Source organism: Pungitius pungitius, chromosome 4, assembly GCF_949316345.1.
Source record: "Pungitius pungitius chromosome 4, fPunPun2.1, whole genome shotgun sequence".
Taxonomy (NCBI): Eukaryota; Metazoa; Chordata; class Actinopteri; order Perciformes; family Gasterosteidae; genus Pungitius; species Pungitius pungitius.
The window spans coordinates 8079849-8099867 of record NC_084903.1 but is presented as its reverse complement, the minus strand read 5'-3'; the positions used below and the strand labels follow the sequence as shown (position 1 = coordinate 8099867).

General features: G+C 41.7%; 3 protein-coding genes across 3 annotated transcripts; 2 read left to right on the top strand and 1 right to left on the bottom strand.

The window, feature by feature from the left end:
• The first annotated feature begins 1445 nt into the window (after positions 1 to 1445).
• On the top strand, positions 1446 to 8051 carry zgc:158482 (uncharacterized protein LOC100009650 homolog). The gene is made up of 10 exons (XM_037483719.2): positions 1446 to 1987; positions 2850 to 3059; positions 3157 to 3315; positions 4329 to 4453; positions 5968 to 6162; positions 6406 to 6496; positions 6645 to 6843; positions 7072 to 7169; positions 7313 to 7443; positions 7661 to 8051. The coding sequence occupies exons 1-10, from the start codon at positions 1507 to 1509 to the stop codon at positions 7835 to 7837; spliced, it is 1866 nt and encodes a 621-aa protein (XP_037339616.2). The 5' UTR covers positions 1446 to 1506; the 3' UTR covers positions 7838 to 8051.
• A 2321-nt stretch (positions 8052 to 10372) lies between these two features.
• On the top strand, positions 10373 to 14427 carry LOC119225681 (long-chain fatty acid transport protein 2-like). The gene is made up of 10 exons (XM_037483729.2): positions 10373 to 11205; positions 11551 to 11760; positions 11865 to 12023; positions 12204 to 12328; positions 12493 to 12687; positions 12906 to 12996; positions 13080 to 13278; positions 13448 to 13545; positions 13778 to 13908; positions 14002 to 14427. The coding sequence occupies exons 1-10, from the start codon at positions 10725 to 10727 to the stop codon at positions 14173 to 14175; spliced, it is 1863 nt and encodes a 620-aa protein (XP_037339626.1). The 5' UTR covers positions 10373 to 10724; the 3' UTR covers positions 14176 to 14427.
• A 37-nt stretch (positions 14428 to 14464) lies between these two features.
• Positions 14465 to 17950, bottom strand: hdc (histidine decarboxylase). The gene is made up of 12 exons (XM_037483706.2): positions 17876 to 17950; positions 17564 to 17736; positions 17365 to 17478; positions 17155 to 17277; positions 16929 to 17066; positions 16699 to 16842; positions 16353 to 16419; positions 16085 to 16247; positions 15897 to 15987; positions 15706 to 15804; positions 15481 to 15582; positions 14465 to 15264 (listed from the first exon to the last, which is right to left on the bottom strand). Exons 1-12 carry the CDS (start codon positions 17901 to 17903, stop codon positions 14482 to 14484), a joined length of 2025 nt encoding a protein of 674 aa, XP_037339603.2. The 5' UTR covers positions 17904 to 17950; the 3' UTR covers positions 14465 to 14481.
• Between the last annotated feature and the right edge of the window lie 2069 nt (positions 17951 to 20019).

Below are 20019 nucleotides of genomic sequence, written 5' to 3'. Positions count from 1 at the left end.
TGAGCCTTTCTAGGCTATTCAGTATTTCATTAAAGTATACATTTGGTAAATTATATCTAAGAGTTCAATAAATCTCCCAAATATTGTCTTGAGTGGGTATTTGTCATGCTTCTTCCTTTGACTCTTTTGCCTCCAATGCGGTGTAATAACGTTACTAGTATAAAACAATGACATCACATTTTCTGGCACACGGCAACCAGGACACTGGGGAGTCAAAGCCCAACGGGTGGGAAGGGTGGGAAAGGAGTTGATAGCCTAATCAAAGAAACAGATAGCCTCGTGCGGGCCGTGGCACCACATGCTCTGCTGGACTGTGCTCACAAGAGTTTCACAACCCAATGACCTCAATGACCGCTCGTATCCCGCCCTCTAATAAAAAAACTGAAAAATCTCTAGCTGATTCTCAAGGTTTACAGATTATGCACCGAGGATGCCTTCAGCTCCGTAGCATCAATTACTTGTCCAACGGTCATAGAGATAACTTTGTGAGCATCCAATCAAGCCGATAAGTGCACTACTGATATGAGTTCAGGATGTTGCCTACAATAAATAGCCACATTAGCCCCCATTAAACTGCACTTTAATGTTTTTAAGTGATTAAACAAACTATGTAAAATGTATTTTGAGATAAAGGTGCTGGTAGGCTGGTTGAACAGCAGTTTCAAATATGCTTCTATGGACACAATTTGTATATTGTGTGTGTGTTTGTTTGTCTGTCTGTCTTAATGTCTGTGTAGGCCTTCATATGCAGATAGAGTCAGTTATCTAAATTGAGCTCCCATTTCCAGTGCCAGAAATAATACTATAATGGTATAGTATTTACTCAAGTACTGCATTTAAGTACATTTCGAGGTACTTGTACAGTTTCCATGTTAGGACACTCCTGCTACCACAAGTCAGGGGCCAATATACTATTAATAGAAACAAAAACTTCTACTTTCCTCCACTTTCTTTATTTGACAGCTTCAGTCAGAATGAGTTCATATAGAAAAACACATTAAACATCAACAACATACATAAAATACGTCTCATCCATGTTTGACTTGTAGCCCTTTATTGCTGCAGTTGTGTACGTGTGGTACGTTTCATATGTCTGGTGTTGTTCCACATTCGTGGGGCAGAATCCGGCTGTTGTTGATTGAATCCTGTCTCAGCACCATTTTCCTTGTGACCCTCGGGGTCCCACTGAGGGCTTCAGTAACACGCCGCGCTGCAGGGAACACAACGTGGCTCATTCACAGTCGATAGGTGGTCATGTTGGACCACGGCGACACACGCAGCTGCTAAACAAGTTCCCATTTCAATCAGTTGTATTGGGGATTTTTAAAAATATTTTCCCTTTTTTAACGAAGTGAACCTCGTTTTTTTTAAGAAAAAAAAACAAAATGCCCCGCCCCACTGAACAGAAATCCTTAATGCCACAACACTCCCCATTTTGCAGCCCGGAGCTGCACTCCTGTTCTTGTTCTTTGTACACGTCTCGTAGCTTCTACAGAAGAAAACACAATGATGGTCTATTTGGTTTCAGTGGGTTTGGCAACCGTCCTCATCCTACCGATCGCGCTCAGAACTTTGTTCCCGTATCTTTGGATGGATCTTTTGTATTTCGGAGATCTTGTGCGGATCTTAGTGAAGTTCTCGTCGAGGCGCAGGAGGAGACCCCTCTTCTTTGTTTTGGACCGCTTCTTGGAGCAGACCGCCGCGCACCCAGACAAGATCTTCGTTGCGTTTGAGAGTGAAAGCTACTCGTACGCGTACACGGACCGCAGGAGCAACAGGACGGCCAACGCGCTGCAGTCTCAGCCGGGCTACAAACCTGGGGACACCGTGGCGCTGTTCATGGGGAATGAGCCCGCCTTCATGTTCACCTGGCTGGCCCTGGCTAAGTTGGGCTCTCCCGTGGCTCTTCTCAACCACAACATCCGCACCAAGTCTCTGCTGCACTGCTTTAACTGCTGCAAGGCCAAGGTGTTGATCGCAGCTCCCGGTACGCATCTAACAATGATGAATGTCCTTAAGAGTAGCCTCTCCGGCCATTTATTCAGATATCTCGCACGACTAGGACATCATATGGGGTGTGGTTGCATCTATTTTGGACCTCAGTCATGCCTGAAGGTTTAAACTGAAGGGGGCAGGGGGGGTATTGGCTTTACAGAACTAAATAAAAACATGGAAGATTCCAACTATTGTGACATGCTGTACAAATTTAGATTCAATTGGAGTATTTCCATCTCAAGTGGACCAAGTGGCTGGTCCCGTTGATACTTAATCAGAGAAGGAAAGGGATTTGTGGATTCATCCTGCACCCTGTCGACAAGAGACTTCAGCTCGTTATCAAACAGCGATGTTCTGCATTCATCCTCATTATAATCACTTGTGCTATATGTGCACTCGGTCCAATAAACGAAAAGAAATTCCGATTGTTGATTTTTTTTATATCGTAATGAAGTTTGTAACCTCTGTTTTTAGATTAAGAAGAATTTCACTAGTGGCTTGACAATACTTTTTCAGGGGTCTCAACAATTCCCTTTGTGGTGCCTGAAAAACATCTTTCAAATGAGTCAGAGAAGCAAATTGTGTATTTTGTTCTCAAAACTCCACAAAATACCACATGTCTCCTAAGTAATCCCCAAAGTTCACTGACTGCGATTATCCATTTTCTCAGCCGTGCTATACACACTTACGACTCAAAGCGAAAGCCAAGCCTGCTAGGCTTCGGTTGGCTTTAATCATATCTGATTTTGCTTGTGAAGTTTCCTTTTCCACGGCCAATAGTGGGCCAATATCTGCATATTAACCTGAAAATATATCACTCGGTGGTTCTGATTCTCCTGCATGTCCATTCCCAGAGCTAAAGGAAGCGGTGAGGGATGTGCTGCCCTCACTGAAGGAGCAGGGCGTTACTGTCCTCCTGATGGCCAAGCACTGTGACACACCTGGGATCAAGAGCTTCTCTGATGAAGTGGACGAGGCATCGGACGCTTCGCTCCCTCGCCACCTGAGATCACACATCACATTCAAAAGTCCTGCAGTTTATATTTACACCTCTGGAACAACGGGTATGGTTTGTCTTTCGGTCTCGTGTGATAATCAGCTCCCACGCGTGACTTCTTCTGTTCACAAGGTTTGTGCTATTTGTGTCTACTTGTACTGCAGGTCTGCCGAAGGCCGCTGTGGTCAATCAGAACCGCCTCTTAACCGCTCTGGCCGTCTTGTCTGCTAACGGTGTAACGTCCAATGATGTCATCTACCTAAACCTGCCTCTGTACCACACAGCTGGATTCATTGTTGGCTTTATTGGCGCTATTGAGACAGGTGAGACGAGCTCACACCAGAACGTAGATCAAGTACGACTTGACAAATGGATTCTCAGTTTCAGCGAGAGGTAGAAATCTGCACCAAAGGCTTTTGGCTCACAGATTAATTTAAGTCCTAAGGTTCACCACGTTTTTGTTTAAAACAAGCTGAATTTTAATATTCTAGTGTAAAAATAAAGGTGATCATTTGGAGATTCATGGGTATCACAGGACAGTCCTGATGGTTAACAATAAATAATTTGATCATTACATTACATGTCATTTAGCTGATGCTTTTATCCAAAGCGACTTACAATAAGTGCATTTCCACATAGAGATACAAACTCAGAAGAACAAGTAACATCAAATAAGCAGTTTCAAAACATGTTACAATGATCACTCATTGGCATCCCGCCTATGATCCTTGAGTACTTATAAGGAAATCACTTGTTATTATGCACATTTAAGACCCTCATTGGGTTCACACACACACCCGTAATATGGGGCTACAGAGCAGCAACATGGTGCACCGATTCAAACTTGTTTCATCACAAAAAGTGATGCCTCCGATCCTCCTCCTCCTCCCGCTGGTCTTTCTGTGGCTGAGGGAAACAAAATGAAAGGGTCCTTTGTCGCGGCGAACTGGTAATCTGAACAGAGCTGGGTCAACCACAGCCAGATTACCTCTACTTTTTAACCGCTTCCTTCTAACTAGGTCAAAGTTCACATCTCTCTTGCACGTCTAGGTAAGCAGCCTGAGTTACATACATCGAGGAGTTATGCAATACCGCTGCAAAACAATCACATGTTGTGCGGCACATTCTGTTAAAGTACCTACAGTTTAATATTGTGGGCTTGAACCTTTTGGGAATGTTTAAGCTTAACAAGAGTACAGATATAAATCTTCAAATCAAGTAAAATCACAGTAAAGAACTTAATGCAATGCAAGTCATGAAAAATGATTTTAATTTATTGTTTTTATATTTCTATGCTGTTTAGCTCATAATCCAATTTTCTTTTTTTTCTTTGAAGGGTCAACTATCGTTCTGAAGAGGAAGTTCTCTGCCTCTCAGTTTTGGGATGACTGCAGGAAATACAATGTGACTGTTGTGCAGTACATAGGAGAGGTGATGCGTTACCTCTGTAGTACGTCAAAGGTACATTTATTATTGTTATCCTCATTTTTTCACTTGGTCATAGTCAGGTAGTACGAACAAGATGCAAATAGATGGGCAAAGGTGTAATTAAATAAACAGGGATTAACACAAGAGCACACATAAAACATCATGATTTAAATATGGCTTAAAAAATTTCAACATTGGTTAAGTGGGAATAATATTTGTTGTATTTTATTTTAAGTTGACCTTTAGTTATATGCCTCTAAAAATAGTGATCCCCGGTTGAACCCACTTGGTTTTCTTTGTTGAGAAGCCTCGGCAGCAGAGTCTCAACCATGTGACAGTTTAAACACTCATCTGAAACCTAAACCTTTGGCATTCCTGTAAGGCTGGCAGAAGGAAAAGGTCTCTGTCCCTCTTCATTTGGGACAGAATGTATCATTTATGGGACGATGCACATGTACAAAACGGCAGTTTATTCATCTTTGGTTGCAATACAGCCGTCAATATGTCACAAGTAAAACGTTGTACCTGATAGCTCATATTCATTATTGGATATTGACAAGACTGTTTTTTTTTTTCAAGCTCGCACAAGATCTTGGCTCCTCTCTTGCATCTTAGAGAAAGCTAGAGTTCTGTTGACCGGTTGCAGCAAGCCACCACTGAGACACATCCAGTTGGAGATAACTTTCCAAATCAGTACATTCCCGCAGAATGCACAGCTGGCTTTCCTAAATAGAAAATCGTTAAATCTCAGCTATCCAGTTCCAGTCTTCTGCGTCATTATCTGTAGATGTTTAGACAGGTTTGAACACTGCCGTCACTCGGAGATGTAACCGCTGTGTTTAGGAGAGCGGTACACATTCTGCATACATGTATGGCCATTCAGAGTATCTAATTGCATCACATGAAGTGCTGTCTCCATTTACCATGTGACCTCCAGTCAGAAGAAGGGCTTCTCTGTATCTGGTCACCACTAGGAATAGATGCTCGCCTTAATTTAGGAAGACCATATCAAGTGACTTGGCAACTAGATTACTCTGGACTTGTAGGTTATAGGGTCCGATTTCTTTTATAATATTTGTTTGTTTTTAGAGAAAATAGTATCAAAAGTGTTTTGCATTTGAACTTGTTTTTCAATTACATTTTCAATTAATTCTCACATATAGCCTCTTGATCAGAGTTGATCGTAATCAAAATCCCAATTATGGGGAGGTGTTCAGATTAAATTCATTCCATGAATTCACTGGTACAAACTCACCTGTTGAATTACAGTGAAATCTGGGATGACGATAAGTCAACCTTGTTCAAGTTGATATCTTCCTGGGTGGTCCCCTCTTTTTCACTTCGCCACTCTGATAAGTTGTCACCACTGGTGTTTAAAAGCAGTGCCTTCTACGTACTAACATGTGCTCCTCTCCAACGATTTTTTTTAACCTGTCAATTTCAGCATTTTATCTATTAAATTGATTCACTACCAGATCATTTTTTTGTAATATTTGCAAAAAGCTTGATCCTTTCATTTTTATTTTGTTTTTGTTGTGACCGTGCAGAAAGAAAATGACAAGGAACATAAAGTGAGACTGGCCATTGGAAACGGGATCAGAGCAGAGATATGGAGGGAGTTTCTCAATCGCTTTGGGAACATTCAGGTCCGAGAGTTTTACGCCTCGACCGAGGGGAACGTGGGATTTCTCAACTACGCAGGAAAGATTGGAGCTATTGGTCGAGTCAACTTTTTTCATCAGGTACAAATGGAAAAAAATACGTTTCTGTGAACATTCTTACGAATCATATCCAAATCCCAATGAATCTTCCTACTCATATATGCAAATATACCTCGTCTATTCACACAGATCACTCATGTGTTATTTATTTGAATGTTATGTTTGTCAATAGATTATTTTCTTTATTTATTTTAAAACTGCTGGAGTAAAGATGTATTGTGCACATAAAGCAACACTAATGAGTTTACTTCTTTCCACCTGTAGAAGCTGTTTCCCTTCACTCTTATTAGGTACGACACAGAGCGGGATGAGCCCATTCGAGATGCTAATGGTTTCTGTGTGGAGTCGCCCAAAGGTGGAGAAACTCAAGCTTGAACTCAATTAACATTTATCTATTTACCTATTTATTAACCAAGTTGGGACTCTGAAGGTGGGGAAACATTTATATTAAATGTCAAAGGAGGAAAAAGACACGTATGTATATATATACGTATATCCTGCAGGTGAGACCGGGCTGCTTGTGTCGAAGATCACAAACATCGCTCCTTTCGTCGGCTACGCGCAGAACGAGGAACAAACGGAAAGGAAAAGACTTCGTGATGTTTTGAAGAAGGGAGATCTTTACTTCAACAGCGGCGACCTAATGAGGATCGACAAAGACAACTTCATTTACTTTCAGGATCGTGTGGGCGACACGTTCAGGTACAGAACTCATGTACACTACATTGTAAGGTAGAGGTTATGTCTTTACTCGTTCATTTACCTGCAGCAGGCTTAAGACAAAGTCTGTCACTTTTATGAAGCGAATTTAGAAAGTTCTAAATAATAAACACATTTAAAATAACACAAGGTATATATGTTACACAAGTATTTAGTAAATTGTACTTTTCATAAACAAAATCAAAACAGATATAGCTTTTTTTTCAACAGGTGGAAAGGTGAGAATGTGGCCACAAACGAAGTGTCTGACATCCTGACGCTGTGTGATTGTCTCAAAGAGGCCAACGTTTATGGAGTCCAAGTGCCAGGTGGTGGTCATTTCCTCCGTACATTGTGTTACGTCATGGCTTCCATTCCAACGGCACAATATTACAGATTATTAGAGAGGTGGATTCATTAAGGAATTGGTAAATAAATGCTTCGTCTGCTTCAATTTTGCCTGTCAATGTAGGACATGAGGGGCGGGTAGGCATGGCAGCTGTCACTGTGAAGGAAGGTTCCCAGTTTGAAGGCAGTAGAGTATACAACCATTTGGTTAACTACCTGCCTTCATATGCTCGACCTCGCTTCATCAGAATACAGGTACGTTTATTTCATTTCACGTTTGGAATAAACTGCACAATATTTGAGAAACAAACATTGTTCTGTAGTTTACAAAAATAGTGATTATGGTTGAATGTTTATGCCCCTTGTCAGTGATGATGCATTTTTCTCACAGTGTGTGCTGCATGGCATGTGATGAGAAGTGATTTTCTGACACTGGACTTGAGTTCATATTTTGTTCCTGTTGTCTGTCTAGAATGAAGTGGAGGTGACGGCGACTTTCAAGCAGATGAAAGTGAAGCTAGTGGAGGAGAGCTTTGATCCAAGGCGTATCCAGCACCCAATTTACATCCTTGATGATAAAGAGAAAAGTTACATCCCGCTGACAGCTCAGGTCTACAGCTCCATCATATCAGGAAACATCAAACTATGAGGAGGAGTATTCACAAACTATTGTTTGATGAGATGAGAAAACCATTTAAGACAATAGCTATTGGACTCTCTCTCAGCTGTACTAACAGAATACAAGCAGCACGTGTTGGTTTGAGCTACAATAATGCATGTAATACAGGATTTTGGACAGATTCTATATTTTTGTGACAACATATGTACATATAAATTGCTTTCCTAAAAATAAAAGTGATTCTTACTATTAAACCAGGTCTAGTTTTCATTTGCATATCGACTCTGATTTAGTCAAATGCACATGGAATCAATGATATTTTCTGTGGTGTAGTTTGGATGTTCTCTGATAAACTACTAATCACATCAACATCAGCACTTTAATGTTGAACAATTGAACAAAACTAACGACAGATTTAGGCAGGGGTGACTATGTACCTTTCTGTGTTTAATTTTCCTGATGTTAAAAGCATATCTGTACACCCCTCTAACTTCCCCACATGCCCAAAATTAACTTTGACAACCTCACATCCCCTTCCAGTTATTTTCACTGTCTCAGCAATCCTGAGTCAGGAAGATATGTTATTTTTTTAACAGTTTGCTGCTTTAGATGGAAAACATGTCGACATTCACATTAAGGCATCTATGATTTGATTAGTTGTTGAAGGTCAATGAGCTTTTCTTATTTCTCTATTTTTACTGTTACTGCCTTGGTGACATAATTGTAGGCACGTTTTTTGTGCCTAAATGAGCCTTTCTGAATTCTGAAATAATGATTAATGATTGTTGGAGACCTTTTTTGGTGTCATGTGGTCAGCAACAGGCCTTATGTGTGGCAACGAGTCCCATATAAACTGTAGTGTTGATTTTTTTCCACTTGTGTTTTCTTTATGCTCAAAATCTCATCAAAGGTAGCATGCATATTATGGCTAGTGTAAAATTTGATATTTTAGTGGTCGTTCATTTGGGTATAAAATGGCTACATAGTGCCTCCTAGAGTTGATTTTTATTCCCAAAGGACACTCTCCTCAACCATATGTCCTGAACCATTTTGAACAATTGGGCCAAATATGATAATGTCTCAACCCAGCATTGGTTTCAAAAGTATTCACATTCATTACTCAAGTAGAAGTATAGATACCAGGGTTTAAAAATACTTTTGTAGAAGTTGAAGTATCAACTCAAGCTTTTTACTTAAGTAAAAGTATTAAAGTATTGGTTTTCAAAACTAGTATAAAAGTAAAAGTAAAGAAAGTGAAAAAAATGTCCATTAAGGACAAACAGTCAGTCAGTCCGTTATTATACGATGGGAAGGTGACTTCAGATCACGTGACCTGCCGGATGATGGAAACATGGCGACATTCAGAGAGGCAGCGCTAAAACAACAGAGGGACATGCATGATCAAACAAATAAAACGAAAACCTATTTTCCAGTGACGGCTAAATGACACACGTTGTTCCCATTGATCAGACTGCAGTGTCTCCCCATGGTTTACTACTTCATGGGGGGGGCACCGGGAAACACTGGCAGCGGTCGGTTTTCAAAACATTGCCCAAATAACCCGTTTTCTTCAGGCTATATGAACAAATACAGAAGTTATTTTAGTTAGTGTTCATTTCTAAAGCCTCGCATGAAGACAATCTTGCTATTTGTCTATTTGGCTTCTTGCAGGTCGCTGTGTTGTACCAGATTCTCAAATAAAGAAAAAGGTACGGCAGACCCATGGTCACATCTGCAGGCGCATCGAGGAGAAAACCAATAGGGTGTCTGGATGGAAAATGTTTATACTTCTCATCCAACCACAATCAAATTCATCCGGATCGTTTTTTTATGTGATTTTGAACGCCGACAAGTCGGAAAACGAGCCAAAATGACGACAAATGGTTTTTAAAATGAAAGAAGTAGAAAGTACAGATATTTGCTTGAAAATGTAAGGAGTAGAAGTAAAAAGTCGTCTGAAAAATAAATACTCCAGTAAGGTATAGGCACCCAACGTTTCTACTTAAGTACAGTCGTATGAAGTATTTGTACTTCGTTAGTTGACACCTTTGCATCCCAGTGGGCCCCTGGATTTCCATAATCCCAGGACACCGCACTGAGATATACATTCTGTGGTGGGTGCTTACCGCTGGAATACGCATGTACTTTAGCTCAGACTACTTCTAGATCTGAAAGTTGCCCTATAGTCTGGATACATACAGAAAACAAGCTTCAACTAAACAATCGGATATTTGATTATGGAATGAATAATTAAATATCCCCCGATTGTATGTGTCCGTCAGTTATATGTGTAAATGTAATGTAACAGTAATGCAACGCTTTTCTTAACCTTTTCTTCAAGCGTCCGCCCTCCAGCTGTCCAATGTTTACCTTCACTATGAATTGTGGGTATTTATTTTGAAAAAAAAGTATGGATGTAACTAGAGTCACTTAAGCAGGCACTCGGATCTCCGTGGTCAGCAGACTTTTTTTCTATATGATTTCATCGTTGGTGTAAGAGTCGTGAAGAGGTCCTTCATACGTGGACATCGGTCGTTGTTTGGAATAATTGAGAGAACTGTAGGCCTCGAGGTATTCGATTTTTGGCTACTTGTGTGAGACTTTAGAATACTTGCTCATACAGGATCATTTAGGACGATGTGTTTTGCCACTGAATGGGAAATATTAGTCGTATTCAAAACACACGTTTCCATGAGATCAAGAGGGAAAATACACTGCTATGAATTTCTATTCATGTTGGTAGAAAATGGCGAAGCGAGAGACTGCCGTAGTGTTCATTACTCCCCGGGGGGGGCGGATCGGTCAAAGTTCGAGAGGCGTAAGCTGAACTGGTTCTAATTGGTTTAGTGAGCTGTGTAAAGTTGAACCTTTCAGAATTCATCCTGCAGCCGGACTGACACTTTTCTTCCGATCAACAATGATTGCATATACTCTATATACCGCTCTGACGGGTTTAGCCATTTTACCATTCATTCTTTACCTGAGAAACCCATATTTGCTCCAAGATTTACGTTACGCCATTTCTGCGATTCAAATTGCCCTTTGTTTGAGAAAGTTCCAGAAGCGGAAACCTTTCTACAGTATCCTGGATTGTTTTCTGGACCATGCGGCGAGGCAGCCGCATAAGGATTTCATCCTGTTCGAGGAAAGCTCGTACACTTACAGCCAAGCGGACAAGGAGAGCAACAAAGTGGCCAGAGCTCTGTCCACGCATGCGCACCTGACGCAGGGGGACACCGTGGCCCTCTTTCTGAGTAACGAGCCTCAGTTTGTGTGGATCTGGCTCGCTGTGGCCAAGCTGGGATGCACCGCTTCTTTGCTGAACCACAACATCAGATCCAAATCTTTGCTGCATTGCTTCTCCTGCTGTGAAGCCAAGGTGCTGGTCGCTGGTGCTGGTAAGCTGGGGAAAGGAGACTGCGTTTATCCCCCTTTGTGGTTGGGAATGTCATATTTTCTACACAGTGTCTTTTTCCTTTGTCAGTCACATGGGTAAATTACGTTAGAGCTATTCTAGGGTTTATATGGGGTTCTATAGTTTTAATTTATTCTAACATGGGCAAACTATCAGGATATGGTACCCTGACATCTGAAAATGTATGTAAAAAAATCACTTCTCTGGACAAACCATGGAATGGAGACACTATTTCTAAATGACCTCAAACGACCAGGGTTTGGGCTTTAACTTTTTTTAGTGTGGCTGCACAGACCTACATGAGGACATGCTCTCTGTTATCTCTCAGACCTGCGAGGGGCCGTTGAGGAAGTGTTGCCCGCCTTGAGCCAGCAGGGCGTCCGTGTGTTCATCCTCAGTGAGGACTCCGATGTGGAGGGCATTGAAAGCCTCTCTGATAAAATTCGGCATGCTTCAGATGAGCCTCTGTCCCCTCAGCTTAGGGCCAGCATTACCATGAAGAGTCCTGCACTGTACATCTACACCTCAGGAACCACAGGTAACGTGACCTTCGCCTCTAATCTTTATGGGTGTTTACAGCATGGAGGCCTTGACCTGCAGAGCTAGGACCGTAAAACCTACGCTACATCTGTTTCCTTATAGGGCTTCCGAAGGCCGCCGTCATCAACCACGAGAGATTATGGATGTCAAGCTTTTTTCAGACCATTGCTGCCGTGCGCTCAGATGACATCATTTATGTGTACCTGCCTCTTTACCACAGTTCTGGCTTTCTGATGGGACTATGTGGAGCCATAGAGAAAGGTACATTGTAATACTATTTAACCACTCTGACGAGTTCACTGAAGGTTAAACTAACAGGTGTGAGACCGTAAAATCACAGTTGGGTACTTATCTCCACTATTTGTATTTCAAAGTGCTGATACTCCCTGGGCTCACTGTGGGCCATTTTGTGTTGCTGAAATATGTGCTTCTTCATTTCAGGTATCACTGTTGTTTTAAGACGCAAATTTTCTGCCTCCCAGTTCTGGAACGACTGTAGAAAGTACAACGTGACTGTTTTTCAGTACATAGGAGAGATTATGCGGTACCTGTGCAACACACCAAAGGTAAACTTCAGTGTTTTACCATTATTAAATGCACAGTTCTAATGACATGTGCATACGCAGCTAACACCTGCAGCATTTAGACACACCGTTTTATGATCAAAACCCAAATTCACATGATGTGATGTTTATTCTCCTGGTCCCACCTCTCCTCAACTTTGTTCCAGAGAGACAATGACCGAGATCATAAGGTACGATTGGCTCTAGGGAACGGGATAAGGGCCGACATCTGGGCTGACTTCCTGCAACGTTTTGGGGACATTTTTATCTGTGAATGCTACGGAGCGACAGAAGGAAATGTCGGCTTTGTCAACTACTGTGGGAAAATTGGAGCTATTGGGAAAGAACATTTTCTCCACAAAGTAAGATTTCTTTCTTTCTTTTTTTGTAAATATGTTTGTTTTTGTACAGGAACATAAAACACCCAGAGATAACCTTGCAGTGTTGCCTAGACTAGTTTGCCCAACCAAGACAAGTAACTTTGTTACACTTGATACTGTAGCCTTCTGGATGTAACAAAACTAGATTATTCATATAAAAACCTATTATTGTCCAAATGTTTTCTCTGATTGTGCTTCAGATGGGATGTCGGTATGCCCTCATACGGTACGACACAGAAAAACAGGAGCCAGTCAAAGACTCAAGAGGATTTTGCATTGAAGTCCCCAGAGGTGAGCCCACCTCCTCCCAAAGAGAAACCGCCTCTTGACCCTCCAGCTCACACACGTCCCATGCTCACTGCTTTTACCTGCAGGAGAGACCGGGTTGTTGGTGGCAAAAATTGCAGAAAGGACACCTTTTAGCGGCTACGCCAAGAACAATCAGCAGACAGAGAAAAAGAAGTTGAAGGATGTGTTTGTTAAGGGAGACCTCTACTTTAACAGTGGCGACCTTCTAAAGATAGACAGCGAGGGATTTGTCTTCTTTCAGGACCGCATTGGAGACACTTTCAGGTGAAATAATTTTATCACAGAAAACTAAATTCAACGTTACATTTAACTTTATTGAATCCCTTAAATTACCATTTTAAAATACTCCTTTAATTATTATTTCAGCATTTTCTGCAAATTTAAAGATTTGCAGCTCAGTTGGGCCTGTCTCTTTTTTTCCATCCAATACAAGGTGGAAAGGAGAAAATGTGGCAACGACAGAGGTGGCTGATCATTTACTTGCGGTGGACTGTGTTGAGGAGGCTAACGTCTACGGTGTGAAGGTGCCAGGTAATGATGACATAATTGGCAACAATAAAATATACCATTTAACAAGTATGTCTTTAGTGTATCTGTGAAAAAGTGTACAAAAAAAAGATGACTGAACCCTTCAATAAAAGCCTTTTATTGGACTACTGTAATTGTTGAGACTTGAGACTTTCACCTAACCATAAATTATATGAAACACATAAGCGTCTGTACAGACACGCATGCTGGAATAAGTCATCTCTGTACTGATTAGGTCACGAGGGAAGAATCGGAATGGCAGCGCTGAAGCTCAAAGTAGGCATGGACTTTGAAGGCAAAGCTATGTATCAGCATGTGAAGAACTTCCTCCCGAGCTACGCACGACCACGCTTCATTCGCATACAGGTCAACCAAATCATTATTTTCAAAATATTATATAACATTCAAGAATTTAACTGGAAATATATAATTATTCTACCACTTTTCTGGCTCTTCCAGGACGAACTGGCAGTAACTGGGACGTTTAAGCAAATGAAGGTGAAGCTTGCAGAGGAGGGCTTCAACCCCAGCAACATCAGGGACCATTTGTTCTACCTGGAGGACAGCAAGGGCTACATTCCCATGACTCAGGAGATATTCAGCTCTATCGCAGAGGGGACCATCAGACTTTGAATGAATTCAGTGTTTATTATTCAATTGCCACTTTACAAATAGTACATTTGATTTAAATGACGGAGGATGCAAAATAAATATGAGCATTTCCGTACAGCACATTTCACTTCTACGGAAAATTGTGTACTGAAATATTTCACAGGATAAAAAATAAAAAACCTGATTGTAAATTAGCTAAACAATCCAAAATCATGGACACAGAATTACCATAACATTTCCAATAGGCCCAGCACAAACCACGCTGCCGAAGTAAATTGTCTAATTATCATACTGCGTGAGTATCAACTACTCTTCACTGCTTCAGGATCATTCCTGAAGCTTTGGGGCGGGAGCAGTTTCCAGTGGAGTAGGAGAGGGAGCTGTGTTGGCGACAGAGGAAGAACACATACAGTTTATTCGCCTGCAGGTGGAGGACGAGTGTTTTTGAGGGGCCTGTGAAACCTTCACAGGGCAGCAGGGCTGGTGCCGGGCACACTGCACCCACTGGTTGCAGAAACTGGGAACGCTGTAGAACTTTGTCAGCTTTTTCAGGTCCTGTTTACCAAGACGATTTGAAGGCATCTCTCTGATCTCATCCATGGGACCGGGTCCTGCCGTTGACGGCGCGTTTTTGGATCCGCCTGTTGCATCTTTCAGACTAGGCCTCCTTTCAAAGACATAGCCAGACAGCGGACCCATGCAAGTGTAAGGCAGCGGCTCGCTGCTGCAGCTAAGAGATCGCATGGGCCTCCGAGGTCGAATCCAAGCCTTGTCGATCCACAGCTCCACCTCAGCCTTGTCCAGCCCGGAGGCAGCATCCTCTTTCTCCTCGGACCTGGTGCCTGAGTCACCGTGGTGGTTTTCTGGTGTCACGTTATCGTTCTGTGATTTTGGTTGGTCTGCGTTATTCACAGCCTGTGTCTCGGCTAGAAGACCGGAAGCCGTTTTGGAGATGATGCTCCAGTCCCTAAGGATGTCCTCCGCAGTGCTGAACTGCGAGGTCACAGTGAAGCGGATGATCCGCTTTGTGTGAATGTCTGCAGGGATGAGGTACATGGTGCCTGACCGAGTCAGTCTCCTCAGCAGCTCCTGGGTCAAAGCGTTTCCATCCTGGAATGAAATAGAATATGATGAATGAAAAATGAACATGATACCTGTCGCTGAGCCTCCAAAAAGATTTCCAAAATAAACTTAAGGGTTTTTAGCAGCTTTCAGTCTATGTTTCAGCTCTTCTCAATGATCTCTGGCTTTGCTCTGACATTCACCCAGTTCCACCTTTGGCCATGATTAATCAGTTAAAGATTTGTTCCTGTGTACAGTACGTACTTTCAGACAGAAAACCACCAGGCCGAGGTGCCTCTCAGCCGGAACCTCAAAATGTGGCTCACTCTTTATGTGAGACTCCAAGAGCTTTGCCATCTCAATCCCCTGGAAAGATAAAATAAATACACAGGTAAACTCTGAATTATGGCAAATAAAAACGATTCTCACATCTGACGAAGATATGTATTCCATACATTCTTTGTATGAGGGGAACTGATTGCCACTTACATGCCTGATGTGAGCCTGGAGGTTTTTCAGCCCAAAGGAACGCATCACAAACCAGAGCTTGAGAGAACGGAAGCGCCGGCTGAGGGGAATTTGCCAATGCTGAAAAACAGAAAAAAAGCTATTTCAACGCAGGAAACGACATATTACAAGGATTGATTCTTTGGTTGGTTTAAAAAGAGACATCATCGTACCATAAAGTCTGTGGCTGCATGGGAGTTTTCATGTCTAAGGTAAACTGGATCAACAGTGAAGGTCTGTTGGAGCTTATATTTATCCTTAACCCTGAGAAAACCACATAAACTCATATTTACAACCACCAAGCTTCATTGATAATGTTAATTTCTATAGAGGTGGGATCAGATTTAGTCTTCTTACTCACCAGAAAGCTGTGCAGTCAAAATGGACCATCATCCACTTTGAAGGGTTGAAAACAAAAGAGTCAGCAAACTCGATGCCCTCCAGGGACCAACGGAGCTCAGGACAGAAGTAGGCTGAACCAGCGTAAGCGGCGTCGACATGGAGCCACAGTCCCTCTTCTGCACCTGCACATAAGTATGGTAATCCTCTGAAGGCATCTCAATGCACAACGTTTGACTTCAAAGGCAGGGTATTAAGGGACGTCATTGGGAGGGAATTTGAAGACGTACAGACTGGTCCCAGCTCAGGCAGATTGTCAAAGGCACATACTCCGGTAGTTCCCAAAGTTACGCACAGCTGGACAAGGAAGAGAATAATTACGACATGTATGATTTGACGTTCAATGTATTTATTTTGTTGTAAAAAAACATTTTTGTTCATGTCCTAGAAATGGTGCCATATTGTACAATTTAATCCTAATAATCACACTGATTATATGTATCATTGTATCATTATATATATTCAGGTAAAATTATATTTAAATTACCACATATGTACCAGCTGCATACAAAGTTCTTACAACCAAACAATTTATGACTTTTTCCCGCTGTTGTCTTACACGTGTCAGATACCTACCATGAATGGGACCAGTCCCCTCCGCCTGTCTTCTTGAATGGCTTGTTTTAAAGTGTCTCCTCTCAGAGACAACTGCTCATCAGTGGGCAGAAACCTGATCTTCACCAGAGATATCAGACCCGCCTTCTCCACCGAGGAATGAGCCTGTGTACGCACATCAGGGCCAATCCTCAGTTTAACTCATCTGATTTACAGCAAGTTGCTGTCGAAGAAGGAGTGGGGACACCGACCTGATCTGAAGCGTACACCACCAGTCTGGAGTTTAGGACCGAGTCGTCCACGTCCTGCTCAAGCTCGGGGCGCAGCTGCAGCATTTTGTCTTTCCTGGCAGCGAGCAGAGCCACCAGTGTACTCTCACTCACTGTGCTCTAACATGAGAGTAAGCAAGAAAAGAGCAACCATCACAGACCATTGAGGTTTGAATTTGAAAGCAAACACATCAAGGTTGTTGCAAACCTGCAGGATGCCTCCACCTCTGCTCTCTGGGTGGTAATGCAGGAAGAAGGAGGGGAGCGCCAGTGCTTTACACAACCAGTCCATCACATTCATCTCCAATTCTGTACATGCTGGGCTGGAAGCCTGTTCAATTCCAGCACAGACATATCATCTATTGGTGAAATTTTAGGACACGCAGTAGAGTAAGCAAAGTGTGGGTTAGCGCCGTACCCAGGTGAATCCCACACAGTTGATGGCATCGGCCAACATGTCCCCGAGCATCGAGGGCCATGAAGTCAGACTGGGGTAGTAGGCGTGCATGTGAGGGCTCTGCCAGTGAACCACCTGTGGGATAACAGAAGGAAACACTTGCTTCCTTTCCATAGTTTTTAAATTGTTGACATGACAGCGGGTGACATGAAGAACTCACCCCTGGCATAATGACTTTCTCTATGTCCTCAAAGATGCACTCCCAGTCTTCCGGCTCCGTAGGCGCGGCGTCAGGGAGAAGCTCCTTCATGTAACCAGGCTTCACGTCTGGAATCACCCGCCTCTCCCTGATGGAGCCCAGGTACTGTGTGATGTAGTCCACCAGCTCCTTACCTAAGCAGTAACAGACACAGCAGGAACAATATTCGTGTTGAAATTCCTAATTCACCTTTATTTGGTCTATTATTTTCTTATCATTCATTTCAGCCAAATATAACAATGCAGACAAAATAATAAGGGAAGCTACCATTACCTCTGCGATTGTATTCCTCAGCCTGCATTTTTTTTTCTTCCGATGAGAGCTCTTTGGGTTAACTTTAGGCTGCAATGATGCTTTGGCTATTCTGTAGCAGAGCTCACAGGACTATAAGGACCCTATTGTGAAGAACACGCCCAACGTTGGTGACGCATTTGAGGCACTAAACAAATGGCCATCACATGTTCTTTCTATCATTGGAGTCAATGACTCCACATTTGCACTAAATATTTACCCTCCACGGCATGTAATTATTAATTCATTCACATCGAAGTCACACAAGGCTCTACATGACGTGATGGACAATACCAGCATAGGTGAAATTGATTGTTAAGATAACATTTTGCAACACACATCAATCCGTCTTCACCTGGAAAAAATCTTTTCACAGAGATAAAATGTCACAGTTTAATTATTTTAAATGCTATAACATATATATATATACTAGGGCCGGGACTTTAGCGCGTTAATTACAATTAATTAATTACAATGTGAATTAAGATTAATTAATTACACAAAAAATAACACATTAAACATTTTTTACGCATTTTTACTCTTATTTTTTGCACCGCGGAACGTTTCTCACTGGATGAGTTTCGGCGGACCAATTATACTGGAGCACCAACTAGCGTTCATGACTTCAGACAACAACAAACCACAGTGAACATGAACGAAGAAGCTGACGAGACCGTGTCGGTTGGCCGAATGGGAAATCTTATTATAAAAAACACACGGATGGAAGCGTCGATAAGAGCATGGTTGTGTACAAGCTTTGCAACAAGGAATTCACAACGAGCCTCAGGCATCACCTCAACGCAAAACAATTAGCAGCTAGCGTGGGCGTTAGTCCCACTCCGAGTACAAGGACCCACAGTCCCAAACCCAACCCACACTGCACCAGATGACTAGTTTAAGGACCAGGGTAACTAAGTCCACGTCTGAAAAAATAACCAATGTTCTGAATGTACTTGAAAGTATTGGTCTACTTAAAAAAACATAGTTTACAGAAGGTCTACTTACCTATAGGCTACCTGAATTTCTGAAAGTACTATATTTCTAAATATGCTATTGCTACACTGGAATTGGTTGAACAAAAATAAAAATCCATGTGAAAAAAATGACTTCTCACTGTTCTCAGGTCAAATATTTGTATGTATAATATATGCGATTAATATCGATTAATTAATTACAAAGCCTCTAATTAATTAGATTAATATTTTTAATCGAGTCCCGGCCCTAATATATACATACCTCCTGTGTATCTAAATGTATCTAATTAAAAAAATAGAACCTATATAACTATATCTTAAAAAAAACTTGTATATGGATATTTTACAGATTTATTTCAGTTCATTATATTTTTACCATAAAAACTTTAATCAAAGAAAAATGCCCAGTCATACAGTATTTGGTAATATAGTAAACAATAATACAACAAATTATGTTTTGCAAAGAATACGCAGATCTCAGCTTGTATTGGGAAAAGTCTCACCAATGCATTAATGTGCATGTATCATTTACTGATGTAAGAGGTTCAGTTGGTGGTGGTTTTATACACAGTTTGGTTGTTTAGTCCAAAACATGTTTTACAACCTGGAGTAAAGGCCCCCCCTCCACACCGGAAGCATACATTTCTAAAACAACGGGGCCCTTTCATACATTGATCTCTCCAATTTCCTCCACTCATCCACCTTCAACGCATTAGAGAAAAGTTTAAAAGCAAATCAATATTTGTATTGAATGATGAGTGTTCATGGGCAAACAGAAAGGTAAATAAGGACATTTAGCGACGCACAAACAAATGGACAATGAATGAACACGCAGAAAAAGCAGAGATGGGAGGATAAGAAGTCCCGCTGGTTAAAGTCGGGCTGCACCTGGACTGTTCACACACTGTGCTGTTGACTGTACATTGTGGTCACATGTGGTAGCCTTCATGCGGTTCTCCAGGGATTGAAAAGAATAAAATCCTGCTGGATTAAAATGTGGACCTGACACCTCTGTTTTCACTATCAAAATCTATAAATACGTTCTGTTTAATATCTATGTTATCTGTTTTGTCTATTTTTTATTCAGCATTTGCCGGTTTGACAGACACTTTTTAGCATGGGACTTTATTTGTTTATACAGGTTGTCTGAAT